The sequence below is a fragment of the Geotrypetes seraphini genome, chromosome 14 (assembly GCF_902459505.1).
Source record: "Geotrypetes seraphini chromosome 14, aGeoSer1.1, whole genome shotgun sequence".
Lineage (NCBI taxonomy): Eukaryota > Metazoa > Chordata > Amphibia > Gymnophiona > Dermophiidae > Geotrypetes > Geotrypetes seraphini.
This window is the reverse complement of record NC_047097.1, coordinates 8090938-8107816: the sequence shown is the minus strand read 5'-3', so window position 1 is coordinate 8107816 and position 16879 is coordinate 8090938. Positions and strand designations below refer to the sequence as shown.

Sequence of the window (16879 nt, the reverse complement as noted above, 5' to 3'; positions counted from 1 at the left end):
CGGTGCTACATACTCTCAGTGTTTCTCAACTCGGTCCTGGAGAACCCCTTGCCAGTCAGGATTTCAGGCTATCCAAATTGAATTTGCATAAACTTGATTTGCTTACACTGCCTCCATTTTATGCAAATTTCTTTTATGTATATTCATTGTGGATATCTTGAAAACCTAACTGGCAAGGGGGTAATCCAGGACCAAGTTGAGAAACACTGCTCTAATTTACCCTTCCTATTTTTTAGGCATCTAGCATTTGTGTGTGGGTTTTTTTTTCATTGCATTTGCAAACTGCTTGGCAGTGGACAGAGATAATTTGCTATCTTTACTCTGCTCTTCCTTTAAAGATACCTGGCTTACTTGTGCCTTTGGTAAAACCTGTCAGGATGCTCAAACTTCCCTATTTTGATAGAATCCTTCAAAGATACCTCAGTCTGAACTATTCGATCCTGAGTGATAAGTTTTTCCCAAATTCTAATGTATACAAAAATATGACTCCTAGTTTCAGTCTTTAATTTACCTGTCAAATTACATAATGGAAGAACTGAAGAAGGAACTGAACCCTCCTGCAGAATCCCCAACCATAGATGACCCAAACCAGAAATCAAATACACAGCATTGCTACTTTGGCATCAGGCCAATATGCCCCTTTGCCTTGAATGTAATCCTTATGAAAAGTGAGGTACACACCCAGATAATAATCTGCACATTCATCTTAACTGTCAACTGTTCATCTTTTATATTTAGAAACCACAAGATCATCTTGAAAATCGCACAGGTAACTCCTGAGGCAGAAAAAATTAGAATTTCTGTTTGTATTTTGTTAAAGAATTTTAATAAGCTAAAACAAAACCAGTTCTTATTATTTTAAAAATGTCATCACTGTAAACTCAAGGGACTCTGTCCCTGGACTGTGACAAAGAGGCTTCCCCCGACGGAGGGTGTAACATCGCCACAGAGCGGGAAAGAGCAGAGATCAAGAAAAGGCTGGAAATGAGAACAAGTTCAGACTCCTCCCTTTTCTCACATAAAGAAGGTGGAGTCATATAGGACACACCCAGGCCTGTTCCAGAGGCTCTGTCACAGCATGAATGACAGAAAAACAGGCTGCATGGCCCAGCGCTCGATGGTTTCTCTTTCTGAATATAAAAGCTTCACCTGTATCTCAGCAACCTCACAAAGCACTGGCCCCATTCCACGGCAGGAAGGTATATGAGGGCCGCTGCCGACGATATCACTTCACCAGTTTTCCCCCACACATGAAGCACAAGGGAGGTGGCCATCACCACGTTCTCCTCAGTTTGTATAGACCTGAGTTCCGATTACACGCATGATCTCCTTCTGGATTTTGGGGTCCTGAGTATTTATGTTGGCATCACCTACTTGTCCATCTTCATAGCTGCAGGAGGAGAAAATAGAAAATTGTACAAATTTGTTAAGAAACTATAGCAAGAGAGAGAGGACAAAGCAGGGCACAATAAACCTTAGTCCCCAATTTTATTTTATTTTTTAATTTTAAAGCAGATTTGTATTATTGCCTCGAGGTTGGAAATCAGGGTATTAACATTCAAGGAGGATAATTTAAGAAGGAATTGAAAGCCATTCTGTTTCTGCCTATGAGATATTGCAATTTCTTTAGTTAGAGGAAAAAGGTGAGCTGTATTCTGATGTGGAGTGTAAGTTTTAATTTATATTTTGTTTGTCATTTTGGTTTATTGTGTATGCTTCTCCTGTAACCAGCCCAGAACTTTGGATTCTATGGGATAAAAATATAATTAATAAATTTTATTTCTGCAGCTACTTATCAATCATTCAGAAGATATTTGAAAACCTAGTTATATGATAAATTTTTCTAAACCATTTTACAGATGTATTTCAGGCATGTTGTTAATGTATGTACTTTCACTGTTGTTTGACAGCTTCTCTTGTTGTAAACCACTCTAAACTGCAAAGAACTGTGGGATATAAATAAATGTTTATTATTATTAATAGAAAAAGAGGGTTTTTAAAAAAATTAACTTGCCTCTCCATCATGTGAGTAAATGTATGAATGAACAGCATCGTTTAATTGTCCAGTCTGTGTATTTTTCCAGAGGGGAATGTGACGAGATTGCAATTAGGTATAAATTTTAGAAGTTTTAAGTATATGCATATCTAGCAACCCTTAAAATGTGTGTGCACCAAACCGCAGGTATAAATGTATGAACAAAAGAATACCAAACATATACACATGGGTACATGGACTCGACAGGTTAATTTATTGTGAATCACAGAAAAAATGAGAAATGCCATTTTCAATTATATAGAGAGAGAAAAAGTTCTGAACAAGAAGAATTATAGTTATAAATAATATTTTTTTAAATGTATCAGTGAAGATATAGGCCAACTCTGCATTGAGTTTTCTGGATAGCCATTTGAGCATCCACAAAATTTATGTATATGTTTGACTGGTGTGGTAGAGATATACACTTCTCCCTCCGGATTCGCAGGGGATAGGGGCAGAGCCGGACCGCGAATGGTGAAATACCGCGAATATCTTCTGGTCCGGCTCTGACCCACCCCGCCTCCCTCCCGCCTTCCCCCCGGCATCCCGGTCTTACCTGGTGGTCTAGTGGGCTTTCGGGGCAGGAGCGATCTTCCTTCGCTCCTGCCCCGTGCAGATCGCCAATAGGAAATGGCTGCCGTGAGTTTCTGTAGTCTCTCAAGACTACGACGGGAACGCCCCCACAGCCATTTCCGATTGGCGATCTACACGGGGCAGGAGCGTGGGAAGATCGCTCCTGCCCCGAAAGCCCGTTAGACCACCAGGTAAGGCTGGGACGTTGGGGGGAAGGCTAAATTATGGGGTTTTAATCTTTTTTTCCTCCTCCCCAAAAAATCGCGAATATGTGAAATCACGATTGCCGAAACCGCGAATGTGGAGGGGAAAGTGTACAGCATTTGGTATTATTTGTTCACTAGTCAAGGATTTAGATTTCCTTTTACTAAGGTGTGTTAGCTGTTTTAGCGTCCATAGACTTATAACAGGCGCGCTAGCGTTTGGCGTGTGCTAAAACAGCTAACGCACCTTTGTAAAAGGAAATCTAAATCCTTGACTAGTAAACAAATAATACCAAATGCTGTACACTTCCAAATGTGTTGTGTGTGTGAACATAAGAATATAACTAGCATTCAACTATGTGCAACCTTTCAAACGATTAATTGAATTAAATTGAATTTGTTTCCATAATATTTGTTAATGATTTAGCAGGATCTTCGGAAGTGCATCAAACGGGTCATTCGTCTATTTGGAAACCTGCAATGAAATTATCATCGATCCACTATGTGCTACTTTTTAATTTAAAGTTTAACTTAAGTTAAAAAGTTGCACATAGCGGATCAATGGTGATTCTTTATTCTTTGATTCTTTATCAAACAGGTACCTAAACGGTTTACAATAGAAAGAATTAAATAATACATAAAAAATTAAAAATAAAATATATCTAAAATTAGAAATAAAAGGAAGAAAAATTTTTTAAAAAAGCGTGCTTAAACAGACTGATGCACTGGAAACGAGATGGGATTTAAAGGCAAACAATATGACACATTTCAAACACCGTTTCAGCTCTTGGGGCTTTGGAGACTCTAAGATGGAAACATCAAAAAGCAATTTGGGGTCCAGTGAATTTTACAGCGCTATAAACTCAACTCACAATCCATTAGCCATTGCCAAAATTGATGTATCTTGGAATAAAACCAAAACATATGGCCTAAATTTGCCCCTGGCGCCTGGCATTTAGGTCAATTGCTAAATGTGGACATTTTTGCTTGTCTCGCTCTTCAGGAAGAAATATATGACCTTAAAGCAAATTTATAGAGCATTTCCCAATGGAGAATTTGTTCCAAAACTGTTCAAATCGATTTTACAAATTTTTGCAACTGCGCAGTTGGCAAAGATATTTGTAAATCTGTATTCCATGATAAAGTAAGTTTTACATAATTAATATCTGCAGTCATTTCTTGTAGAAATTTATGATGGAAAGTTAAAGATACCTTCATCCGAGAACCCATAGTATAGGCATGCTAGCCAGCTTAAAAAAAAAAAAAAAAATCACCCAGATATTCAGGGCTCTTTTTACTAAACCGCGTTGACTTTAACGCACGCTAAATTTAAAACGCGTGCTAAATTTAACGCACGCTAAATTTAACACGTGCTAAATTGCTGCCCGTGCTAGACCTTAACGCCAGCAATGAGCTGGCGTTAGTTCTAGCCACGTAGCACGGGTTTAGTGCGCACTACAATGCTACGTGCGCTAAAAATGCTAACGCAGCTTCGTAAAAGGAGCCCTCAATGTGAATGATCAGCACTGAATATCTGGGCTCCAATGCAGGCAGCGGACATTAACAGCACTGCCACCACTAGCTGAATATCAGGACGGCTGATTTTATATGTTTTATGGCTTATATATACAGATATATATATCTATATTCCAATCTGTAAACCGTATATACTGATAATCTCCACTATATTCTGTTATCACTTGATTCCCTTGATTTGTAATTCTCAAAATTGAATCCTCTACCACACCATGTAATGTACACGAATCACTGTTATGTAATTTATCTAGATAATCTTTATTACGCAATTCTTTTGGTAATTCCTATAATTTGTATTCCGCCTTGAACAATATATAATGTATAACGTATTCGAAATTAATTTTCCTATGAACTGTTTTCCTACCTTCTTCAACTCTATGTTTATAACCTAACTAATTTATTTTTCTCAAGTACTTTAGCAAGAATGTGAGCCTTTGGGACAGTCAGGGAACTTTAAGTACTTTCTCTTCATCTTAATTAATCTTACTTAATGCATTTCTTCTGTTTCTACTGTAAACCGCTTAGAACCTCACGGTACAGCGGTATATAAGAAATAAAATTATTATTATATATATACTACTATAATCTACCTAGAAATACAGGCAGAATATAAATTAAATAAGTAAGTCTCTCTCAAAAGGCCAAGGAACCATCTTCACCTGAAAGCATGGACATTGTGCTTCGATTTTATATAGAGAGTAAAAAAACTGAGAAACGACAAGACTGCCAGAAGCAGTGGTCGCTAGACTTGGGTCACCTACTCAACGGAAGCTATGAAGAACTAATTATTGCCTGTCTTTCTGTAAGAATTCTGTAGCCATCCTGCTCTTGAAGCAAACAGTACTCTTATTAGGCTGCGACATCCTTTTATAATTAACTTTAGCATTTTTAGACTTTTAGCCCACCTTTCCAAGTGGCACCCAAGTTGGCTTGCTACAGTATTGGAATTCAAGTACTATAAGACCCTACACCAAAGAGCTTACCGTCTAACTCAATACCCGAACCAACGGGAAATAAAGCATCTCTCCCAAAGTCACAAGGAGTGCCAGAGGCATTCGTGACCAACTGCTCTCATCACTAGGCCATCCAGTATGTGAACAGAAGACCAGCTAGGTCCTAACTTCCACAGAGAGCAGACAAGTCTGCTTTTCAGAAGAATAAGGCATACTGGCATGACAATTACCCTGAAAACTAGATATGTTTAATTTAATGATTTTATTTCCTGTCTTTCACACAAGTTTTAAGTGCTGAGGCTGAGAATCCCTACAATAAAAATGATCACACCCATTTTGTAGAACTCTTGCAAAGCTTTTATAATTTATTTTAAGTTACCGTGTTCTCCAGAAATATATTAATGATCTACCATGGGACCTTTACAGGAGGATCAGAATAGCTTGAATTTGTAAAGACTAAAGACTAGGAGAGTTAGTGGCATCACAGCTTGGTTTGGTCGCATTTCTGTGTGTCAATCATAACCTGAATTTACGTACTTCTCATTTTCAGTCACCACAGTGTAAGGGTAGGCAGGAGATAAAACTGGGTTTATTTAAGCAATTCTATGCCCTATCCTGCATTTCTAGTCACAATCTCAAGTTCCAGCCACACCCTGTTTTTGCTGAGAAAATAAGAGCCATGAAGAGGTCTGGGTTCTGTCTATCATGTGTGAGGTCAGTTTTGGCTGAAGCTCAGCCTATATATATTAAAGTAAGCCTCTTCCAGACATGGAGATGGGAGTTCAGATCTAATCCAGTAGCTCATCCATCCTTTGTTAAAACAATACAGAAATGTTTCCTGGTAAACAAACAGTGGCATAGGCACTGAAGTAGAATCATATTTACATTTGTTCTTCAGTAAAAACTGTGCAGGAGCGCCCTCTTCTGGCTGTAGATTTGCTTTTTGTCTGAAGCTGTAAAATATGGGGCTACTTTTACCAAACACATTTTGTAGATAATTTTTAAAAGGATGCTACACTGGTAGATTCCCTTTGAATGAAAACCACTGCAAAGTATGTGCACCAAAAGTGCTCATATTCTTTATACCTGCTATTTGTGAGGGCGGCAGAAAAAGAGGAAGAGGGAATAAAGCCAAGAATACGCCATGCTTCCCCGCCTCCACCCCCCCCCCCCAAGATCTAAACACACCCAAAGGGACACCCTTTTTAAATACATAGTAGATGGCAGCAGATAAAGACCTGAATGGTCCATCCAGTCTGCCCAACCTGATTAAATTTAATTTTTTTTTTCTTCTTAGCTATTTCTGGGCAAGAATCCAAAGCTCTACTCAGTACTGTGTTTGGGTTCCAACTGCTGAAGTCTCCATCAAAGCTCACTCCAGCCCATCTACACCCTTCCAGCCATTGAGGACCTCCTCAGCCCATCCTCAACCAAAAGGCCATATACAGACACAGGCCGTGCAAGTCTGCCCAGTACTGGCCTTAGTTCTTCAGTATTTGCTATTATTTTCTGATTCTAGATCCTCTGTGTTCAACCCACGCTTTTTTGAACTCCGTCAATGTTTTCCTCTCCACCACCTCTCTCGGGAGCGCATTCTAGACTTCCACCACTCTCCGTAAAGAAGAATTTTCTAACATTACTTCTAAGTATTCCTCCCTGTAACCTCAAATTAAGCCCTCTAGTTTTACCATTGTTTTTTTCTCTGGAAAAGATTTGGTTCTTTATTAATACCTTTCAAGTATTTAAATATCTGTATCATATCTCCCCTGTCCCTCCTCCAGAGTATACATATTTAGGTCTTCCAGTCTCTTCTCATACTTCTTTTTGTTCAAACCCCTTACCATTGTTGTCGCCTTCCTCTGGACCGCTTCGTCTTTTTATATCCTTCAACAGATATGGCCTCCAAAACTGAACACAATACTCCAAGTGTGGTCTCACCAATGACCTATACAGGGGCACCAATACCTCCCTTCTTCTGCTGGTTACTCCTCTTTCTATATAGCCTAGCATCCTTCTGGCTACAGCCACTGCATTATCACATTGTTTAGATGCCTTTAAATCCTCAGACACAATCACCCCAAGGTCCCTCTTTCCATCTGTGCTTATCAGCCTATTACCTCCCAGCACATACAGTTTCCTCAGATTTCTAACCCCCAAATTCATCACTCTGCACTTCTTTGCATTGAATTTTAGTTTCCAGATGCTAGACTATTCTTCTAACTTTTGTAGATCCTTTTTCATGTTTTCCACTCCCTCCGGGGTGTCTACTCTGTTACAAATCTTGGTATCATCCGCAAAAAGGCCAACTTTACCTTCTAACCCTTCAGCAATGTCGCTCACAAAATATTGAACAAAATCGGTCCCAGCACCAATCCTTGAGGCACTCCACTACTCACCTGTCCTTCCTCTGAGCAAATTCCATTTACCACCACTTGTATTCCACTAGGTAATTTGCAGTTATTACTAGGTATCACAGGATCGTCATAATAAAATAAACCATACAGATATAAAAATTATCCTTTTAAAAGTTTTCTGAAATAAAAATGTTCCTAACCACTGCCTCGGGGGAATGGGTAGACAGCAATATTTAGGTGCTCTGAAGTTCAGAAGAATGATTTGAAGTCCACTCATTTCCCTGAAGCAGCAGTTTTAGGACTGCAAAATGCTGGTCATCATCAAGAGTATTGTGTATCTGTTAAAAAACATTTTATGAATCCAATCCAAACCTTAGTCTTATATAACGGGTCATTCCCACTAGGGACTCAATCCGGTTCACAAAATTAATTAAAAGACAAAGGAAAGTGATGATTTGACAGAAAATTCACCGGTTACAATTCCTTATTTATCAGTTAAAAATTTCTGGAAAAGATATGTCTTTAAAGTTGTCCAAAAAAATGTCAGAAAAGGGAGAAGTCTAGTTTTCGAAGGGCGATCACTCCAGATTTTTACCAAGGCAAATGACATAGAGTGAGAAAGCCTACCTAAAGTTTTAATACCCCTAATAGAAGGTAATATTAATTTAAATTTGTGTATTCCCTAGAGGAAAGAGGCTGTTGGGAATTGAAAGAAAAAGTAAGTAGTGGGGGAAAAGTCCCATATAAAATTTTAAATACAACACTGGCACCCTTAAATTGAACCCTCCAATAAACCGGAAGCCAGTGTAGTGCTTTCAGTAGTGGAGTAACATGATCATGTTTGCTCTTACCAAATATTAATTTGGTGGCTGTGTAAAAGCATGATTAGTATATATATGCTAATGAATATAATATGGAGAATTGACATGAATGAATATTTAGGTAGGGAGATAAAAGGAGAATAAATGTTTACAGAAAGTCTTTTATATAAAAAAATTTTATACACAGATGTAGCATAGAAAGAAGATATAAGAGAAATTTGATACATGTAGAATGATGTACATTGGCACATGTATGAAATTTTTTATAGCAAATCAAATTCACAGTATTTATGTTTTACATGTTTACTTCTATTTGTATGTATATATTTGATATGTTTCTGTATATTGTTGTAGACCCCTGAGGCAGGCCAAGAGCCAAAACACTGGCAGTGTCGGGTCTTTTATCGAATAAAGAATTATCCGTCCCAGTTCTGTTGGCTTGTATACTTCTTTATGGGTGTTATTGACTGTTTTGTGTATTTTGATCCCTTAACCTATGAAGTCATGAGATAGGAGGTCATGTCCTTGAAGATTCTAGTACTTGAAAATTCATATTGTTGTGACTCTTGCCCTCTGACACTTACACAAAGAAAAAGCGAGTACAGACGTGGTCTGAAACTGGGCACACCCAGATATTCCCGTGCTTCTGGAGATCCTTTGAAGTTATCACTGTAAAAATAAAAAAGGAAGACAGAGTATGGAACAGACAGAATCTGAGGAACAGAGATTGGAAACTTAGCCTGGAGCCTTCAATGGTTTATGAAATACTTAAACACATCATTAATGCAGCAATGCCTATGAAATTGATGCTGGGGTTCACGGGATTCGTAATTCATATTGAGGACTGCTGCATGGTGATCTGCTACCCTAGGCAGGTGAGTCATTTGAGCCCCCCACCCACTAACACTCTCTCCTTTTATCCTCCCAAATTTCCACCACCCACCTCCACCCTCTTCTTTACCCCCCCCCCTCATCCTTTTACCATTTTTACAACTTTGAAAACAAATTGTGATCTTGTAACCTAGCATACAATTTCCTTGCACTTTCAGACCATATCACTCTTTTACAAACTTTGCACTGATCTGATGAAGTATAGCTTTCAAAAACTAGTAACAAATGAATTACATTAGTACAATAAAAAAGAACTGTCTACAGTTTCCTCTATGAAATGTTTCTGCACACAAAAATACATCTAGGGATAAGTGAAAGGGTTGTAGATGCTTGGAAGAGTCCACCAGTGGAGAAACAACAGCCAGAGGGCGGCAGATTGTGATCTAGAGCACTGTTCTTCAACCACCGGTCCGCAGGAAATTTCTGCCAGTCCACGCAGGGCCAGCAAGATTAAGGTGACCATAGGTTCCGTTTTCAGACCTCCTGTCTCGCAAAAAAAAAAAAAAAGCCTCCCTCCTTCTGCTGCTATCTTACCGCTCTGCTGCTAAAGCTGACAGGAAGTCTTCTTTCCGACATCAATTCTGACGTCGGAGAGGACGTTCTGGGCCAGCCAATCACTGCCTGGCTGGCCCAGAACATCGGAAAGAAGACTTCCTGTCGGCTTTAGCAGTAGCAGGGCGGTAAGATAGCAGCCGACCTGGGGAAAGGAAGGAGGGAGGCTTTTTTTTTTTTTTTTGCGCGGCAGGGAGGGAAGGAGGGAGGCAGGCAAGTAGGCTGGCTTTGGCCAGGGAGGTAAACAGGCAGGCAGGCTGGCTTCAGGGGTGAGGGTGGGACAAAGTCTGGAAGGCAGTGAGAGGGACATAGGAAGGAGGCACTGGGGGCACTAAAGACATGGGAAGGATGCACTGGGGGCACTAAAGACATGGGAAGGAGGCACTGGGGGCACTAAAGACATGGGAAGGAGGCACTGGGGGGCACTAAAGACATGGGAAGGAGGCACTTGGGGCACTAAGGACATGGGAAGGAGGCACTCGGGGCACTAAGGACATGGGAAGGAGGCACTGGGGGCACTAAGGACATGGCAAGGAGGCACTGGGGGCACTAAAGACATGGGAAGGAGGCACTGGGGGCATTAAAGACATAGGAAGGAGGCACTGGGGGCATTAAAGACATAGGAAGTAAAGAGGGAGGGAATAGAAAGGGACAATTCTTGGGTCTGAGTGCAGAAAGAAAGAAATGAAAGAAAGGATACACAGACAGAAGAATACACAACCAGACACTCATGAAATCACCAGACAGCAAAGGTAGGAAAAATGATTTTATTTTCAATTTAGTGATCAAAACGTGTCAGTTTTGAGAATTTATATCTGCTGTCTATATTTTGCACTATATTTGTCTATTTTTTTATAGTTACTGAGGTGACCGAGCTCGCGGAGATGGGGCGGAAACGGGGTTTTTAAATTTTAGTCCTAGTAGTTTGCCGGTCCACAATATAATTCTTTTATTTCTGCTGGTCCACGGGTGTAAAAAGGTTGAAAAACACTGATCTAGAGGGCAAGAGCAGGGCAGATGAAGAGGAAGGGTAAAGGAAATGGGAGGAGAAACATGATGGCAGATAAAGGCCAAATGGCTCATCCAGTCTACCCATCTGCAGCATCCACTATCTCCTCCTCTCTCTATAGGCTAAGGCTCTTTACAACTGCATTGTGAGGTCATAGAGTATTACGGTTATAGAAACACAGAGGCAGATCAAGGCTAAATGGACCATCCAGTCTGCACATCCTTAGGATCCACTATCTCCTCCTCTCCCCAAGAGATCCCATATGACTATCTCATGCTTTCTTAAATTCAGCCACACCATCTCTACCAGGAAGCTGTTCACGTATCTACTACCCTTTGTGTAAAAAAGTATTTCCTTAGATTACGCCTGAGCCTATCACCTCTTAACGTCATCCTATGCCCTCTCATTCCAGAGCTTCCTTTCAAATGAAAGAGATTTGCCTTATGTGTATTTGAGAATGAAAGGGGACACTGCTAGAAGATGTTGTTATCCTACTAATTGCATCCACGATTATGTTCAGATCAATATTTTGCATCAAGGTTTTGCACATACTGGTTCATTTTCTAAACAACCAATATTCAGCCTGGGCGGTTGGTGGTTTCCTTTAAATGCTGGATGCCATGCTGAGATAAATCTGAACATTTAGCACAAGTATCCGGACAACTAACCCAATAGAGGTCTCTTCCTATCTTGATTTTAGAAAATTGTTAAAGACTCAACTCTTTGTTCGGCTGGTATCTTAATGCATTCTGCTTCATTTTTTTCAATCAAGATCCTTATATTCAACTTGATGTATTTGATCTGTTCTATGTATTACTTCTTTCCCTGCCATGCTGGTATTTTCTGCATTATATTGTAAATGCTTTCTGTCTTTATCTGTTTTTAAGTCCATTATTCTAATTTGTATTTTATCTGTTTCCCATGTATTAGCTCACCTTGTTGAGAACCGCCTAGAACTTTTTCGGTATGGTAGTATATAAGAATAAAATTATTATTATAATAGTTAGGACATTATGAATTTTATTTATTTGGTTATTTGATACACTGCTATCCAGAACATGTGCTTCATAGCAATGCACAGTTCCTGCAGTATTCCGTCAAAAGATATAAACATACGGTAAGACAAAAAAAAAAGAAGGGGCTGAATCGATGCAATGGGCTATTTATGGTTTTCTATTCTTCATCATAAAGAGAAGATGCCAAAGTTGACTTGTACAGTGAGTGGAGATAAAGAGCTATTCTGAGCTCCCAGAGAGACATACAAGAACCATGGAGAGGTAAAAGGATCGCTGAATGCTTTCAGTTAGAATCTGTGGTAAAATGGCAGGTCACCCCTTTTGGGCAACAGACTGACGTGGTTGTACCCTGTAGGTCAGTTCTTATATCTGGTCCTGGGGGACCCCCAGCCAGTCGGATTTTCAATATATCCCGAATGAATATGCACGAGTGAGATATGCCTATAAAGTAGGCAGTAGGCATGCAAATTTCTATCATGAATATTCTTTCTATTCAATAAAGCGTATTAGACCCCCTAATCAATTACATAGAGTTCATTTATCAGATTCTAATAAATGTTGGCACCGTAAGGATAATTTAGGTGACCTGAAGAATATGATTTATGAGTGCCCAACTGTTCAACCATTTTGGAAATCAGTCTGGAAAATCATAGGTACTATATTACTTATTTCGTCTCAATTATCGTTTGACATTGTTCTTTTTCGATCTCTTGCTTTGCCTGAAGACTTGAATAAATGGCATTCCAAATTACTTGATGCATTAATTGCTGTCACTATACAAATGATTCTTTCACATTGGAAATCAGTTCAGTTATTGAACACATCATTCTGGTGGGCAACGATTATGATGATTCATAAATACAAATGTAAAGCCAACTCCTTTACAAATAAAAGCTTTAAATTTAATAAAATCCGGTCACCAATAGCAAATATTTCTTCTTCACCCAATTATAGTCACTATCCAACAGGTATTATTGAGTATAATATATAAATGCAATTTTATTGATCTTATATAGTCAAATTTTAATCTAGTCTCTGGTCTAAATTGGAGTATTTATAACTGTTTTTGAATAAATGACTTTATACGTACTTTGATTAAATAGCATAGATGCTTTTAGTCCTCACTGCATCTATGATTTGTATGCAAGTAATATTTTAATTGTAAAATTTCCTTGTTTTTTAAATTTATTTATGTACGTTTCTTATGTTAAATCTCAATAAATATATTTTAAAAATGAAAATGAAATGAAAACTCATTAGGGATTTCTTGAAAACTCGACCGGTTGGGATCCTCCAGGACAGGTTTAAGAACCACTGCTATAGGTCATGGGCATGGAGGATAAGGAGCTTCTCTCCCAGGAGGTCAAGCTTGGATGGCTGACAGCTGAAGGAGGGCAGGAAAGGTAAGAAAGAAAAACATCCAGAAATCAGTGAATATGAAGGAAAGAGTTGTGCCTGCCAACTACCGCCATTCTTTGCATATTTATTAGGGACATTCTGAAAACCTCACCTACTTACAGCCCTCGAGAAGTAGGAGTGGAGACTAGGAGGGAAATTCTATAAATGATGCCGAGGTTAGGCCCTAATGTGGGGGACACCTAGCGACACCTGGCCAAAATCTGCACAAAACTTAAGGGCTCCTTTTACAAAGCCGCGCTAGGGCCTTAACGCATGGAATAGCGTGCGCTAAACTGCCGCACGCGCTAGCCACTACCGCCTCCTTTTGAGCAGGCGGTAGATTTCCGGCTAGCGCACGCTACCGGTGCGTGCGATAAAACCGCTAGCGCGGCTTTGTAAAAGGAGCCCTAATTGTTCTTAATTAGTTTAACTGGCGTGGTAATTGACTACACCACTGGAACTAATCTTTTTTTTTTTTTAAACGTTTAAAAAACTTTCAATTTAGAGTTCCACATGGAATTCAGAGCAATGACTAAATCAAGGCACTTAGCGGCACCCACTGACAAGTAAAAAACCCTGAGGGGAATATCACAGATAAAAACAATCAAAAAATCCCCAGATATAAATCAAGAGAGGTAGGTAGCACTGATGTTATATATAAATATAAAATTTTTTATGAATATATATATATGTAGCCTCAGTGCAATAGTCAAAGCTACGGTGCTCTGGCGGACCAGTGCTCCAGGCTTAACAAATTGTCGGCAGGCTATTTTTCAAGCCCCTCTATGTACTATCACAGGCCTACATATGTGCACAAATCATATTAATAAAGTGTTATTCAAACAATAAAATTATCACACAGTGCTAGTGAAATTACAGTGCTACCAACATCTCAAGAATAAGGTTCAGATTGTTCTAGACTAAATTACAGCTTCTGGTGGAACTCAGTGTGTTATCTGTACAAAATGGAACGTTTACTTGCAATACAAAATGGTCATTTTAATAGATTTAAAGATGTGTGGAGACCAATAATAAATTATCATAATGAGTAATGTTAATTTATTATTCTTTTTCCTTATATGATAATTGAAAGAATGGGGGGGATGGGTGGGTTATGATAATTTAATATATATGTGCATAATTTAATTGATTAATATACATAGGAATTATATTATTCATGTATAGATATGAGATGGGGTGGGATATAAATCTTTTAGTTATATATTGTTATGGAATTATCAAGTGATAATGTAATATGTTGTGTTCATATTTTAATGTACACTTGAAGTATATGTTAAAATGAATAAAGATTTTGAAAATAAAAAAAAGAAGAAGGCTCAGAAGATCAGCGAAGTTCTTGAAACTTATCTGCGATGTTTGCCTGAAAAGTTCATATCCTGCGTTGTTCAAAATGGCCTCTTAGTTTCCCCCAAACAAGGCATAATATATAGCCGAGTTCCCAGCTCAACCGGCCCAGTTTCAGGTAATATACCCTGCGTCGGGATCTATAAAGAGGATAACTTTGTAAAGCTGTAACAGGACGAGCCGAGAATCAAGTGGACGCCGCCTATAATTTGTTAAGCCTGGAGCACTGGTCCGCCAGAGCACCGTAGCTTTGACTATTGCGCCGAGGCTACGTATATACTGTATATTCATACAAAATTTTATATTTATATACAACATCAGTGCTACCCACCTCTCTTGATTTATATCTAGGGATTGTTTTGATTGTTATTACCTGAAAAGTAAGGCATGGTTAGGAGTAGAGAAGAGGCATGGTATGACTTAGGTGTCAGTAAATTAGGCCAGGAAAACCCTGGCCTAATGTACCGGCTCCTACCCTTAGGATGCCTAAATCAAGTTAGGCACCACAAGGCGTGATTATGTAAATAGTACCTAGCAGTTGATTGACAACCCCGTCGAGTGGTGCCTAGAAGTTAGACGCCATTATCATGTCCTAAGGGCCAGATTCTGTAATTGGCGACTAAAAAGATAGGTGCCTATTGCATATGAATCACACTAAGGCACCCGTTACAGAATCACGCTTAGCGGCACCTAGCTTAAAACTTAGGTACCTGTAAAGTAGGCCAGGGTTTTAAAGGCCTACATTATGGGTGCTTAAGTCCTTTAGTGAATCATGCCTAGTGGTGTCTAAGTCTTTCTGCACCCCTAAATACACCCACTTTGGTGTTAGGAGACACTAGGCACCATGCGATGGACACCTAACTTTTGTAGAATCACGGCTAAGAAGACAGGCGCCTATCTCCTGATTCAATTTTATTTTTTCGATTATGAGCTTGTTAAAGCTCATTATTGAAGCCAATTTACTATTTAGGCACCTCATAGAATTTCCCCTTAAGTGTAGAGATGCTAAGCTCTTTTGCAGCTAAGAACACCAAAATCTCCTTTGCTCAAGAAATGTGGGGAGAGGCAATGAAGAAGACTGGATGGGCCACTTAGCCCTCATCTACTGATATCTACAGTACTCCCGCAAAATTCACGGGGGGTTCCGTTCTAGGAACGCCCGCGAATTTTGAAAAACCGCAAATGCGGTTTTGAGTCTGTAAAAAGGCAGGAGAGGGCAGCTGGGGCACCAGTGGGTGCAGTAAATCATATCCGGTATGCTTCGGGGGGGGGGGGGGAGAGAGGAGGAGGAGGAATCAGCAGAAGGCTGATTCGTGGACTCATTCCCTGTATTTTCTGACCGGAAGAGGCAGTCAGAAAATACTGCGAATGACTGAGTCTGTGATTCGCGAACCGTGAATTAACGGGGGAACACTGTATTGTGTTTCTATATGTACATGAAGGGCAAGAGGACATCTGTTTCCTTGATATTCCAGTACTGGATGGTGGGCAGTCTCCTCAGCCCACTTTGCTTCCCTTTAAAATGTGCAGTGTGTTTGTTTCCATCTAAATGTATTGGGGGCCCATGATTATGTACTCTTCTCTGCTTTCAAAGCCACAATGAGCAGACACGCAGCGCCAAGCAAGCCCTGAAGACATCAGTAGTGAATGCCAGCTCTGGATTCTGAGTAATCACATTTAAATATAATTCATTCTATCAGAGTCAGCATCACTAGATTAGAACCACGCTCTGCCATTAATAAACGAGGTAAAACTCCTACACCACATGTATGACTGAGAGACATTGCTTTATTTCTTGGGCTGCCAGCCTAGTACTTCCTGCATGAATGGCAACCTTTAAGAAGGCCAGAAAACACTGGGGAAGAAAAAAATCTTCAAAGTGTGACCCACTCCCAAATTGTAGCAAAAATAAATCCTAGAAGTGGTACTTATAGATAAAACAGGTGATTTAGGCCACTAGTTATACACATTCATTGGTGCTCAGAGAATTTGTTATCAGACTGCGGGACTAGCCCTCATAGATTTAGCATCTGAAGGTATCACCTCTAATCATAGCACTTAAAAGTGAAAGTACTTTTTTTGTATACTTTTTATATTTGCAGCAAACTTCATAAATGCAGAAATCAAAAAAGTAAAAAAATGTGACTTATCTGAAAAGTTGGCTGTAAGGGGT

General features: G+C 39.5%; 1 protein-coding gene across 11 annotated transcripts in view; it reads right to left on the bottom strand.

Moving 5' to 3' along the window:
• Positions 1–772: 772 nt before the first annotated feature.
• The window catches only part of PARP6 (poly(ADP-ribose) polymerase family member 6), a 145437-nt gene continuing 129330 nt past the window's right edge, over positions 773–16879 (bottom strand). For 9 of the 11 annotated variants that reach the window (XR_004536952.1, XR_004536949.1, XR_004536947.1 and 6 more), the window contains one exon: positions 9069–9144. Coding sequence is in view for 1 of the 11 variants with exons in the window: in XM_033920209.1 (XP_033776100.1) it covers positions 1288–1390; positions 9060–9144 (188 nt within the window). In the remaining 10 variants the exon portion in view is untranslated. Of the gene's footprint in view, positions 1391–9059; positions 9145–16879 lie in introns of those variants that run through there. The other 2 variants (XM_033920209.1, XR_004536953.1) reach the window with 2 other exon arrangements.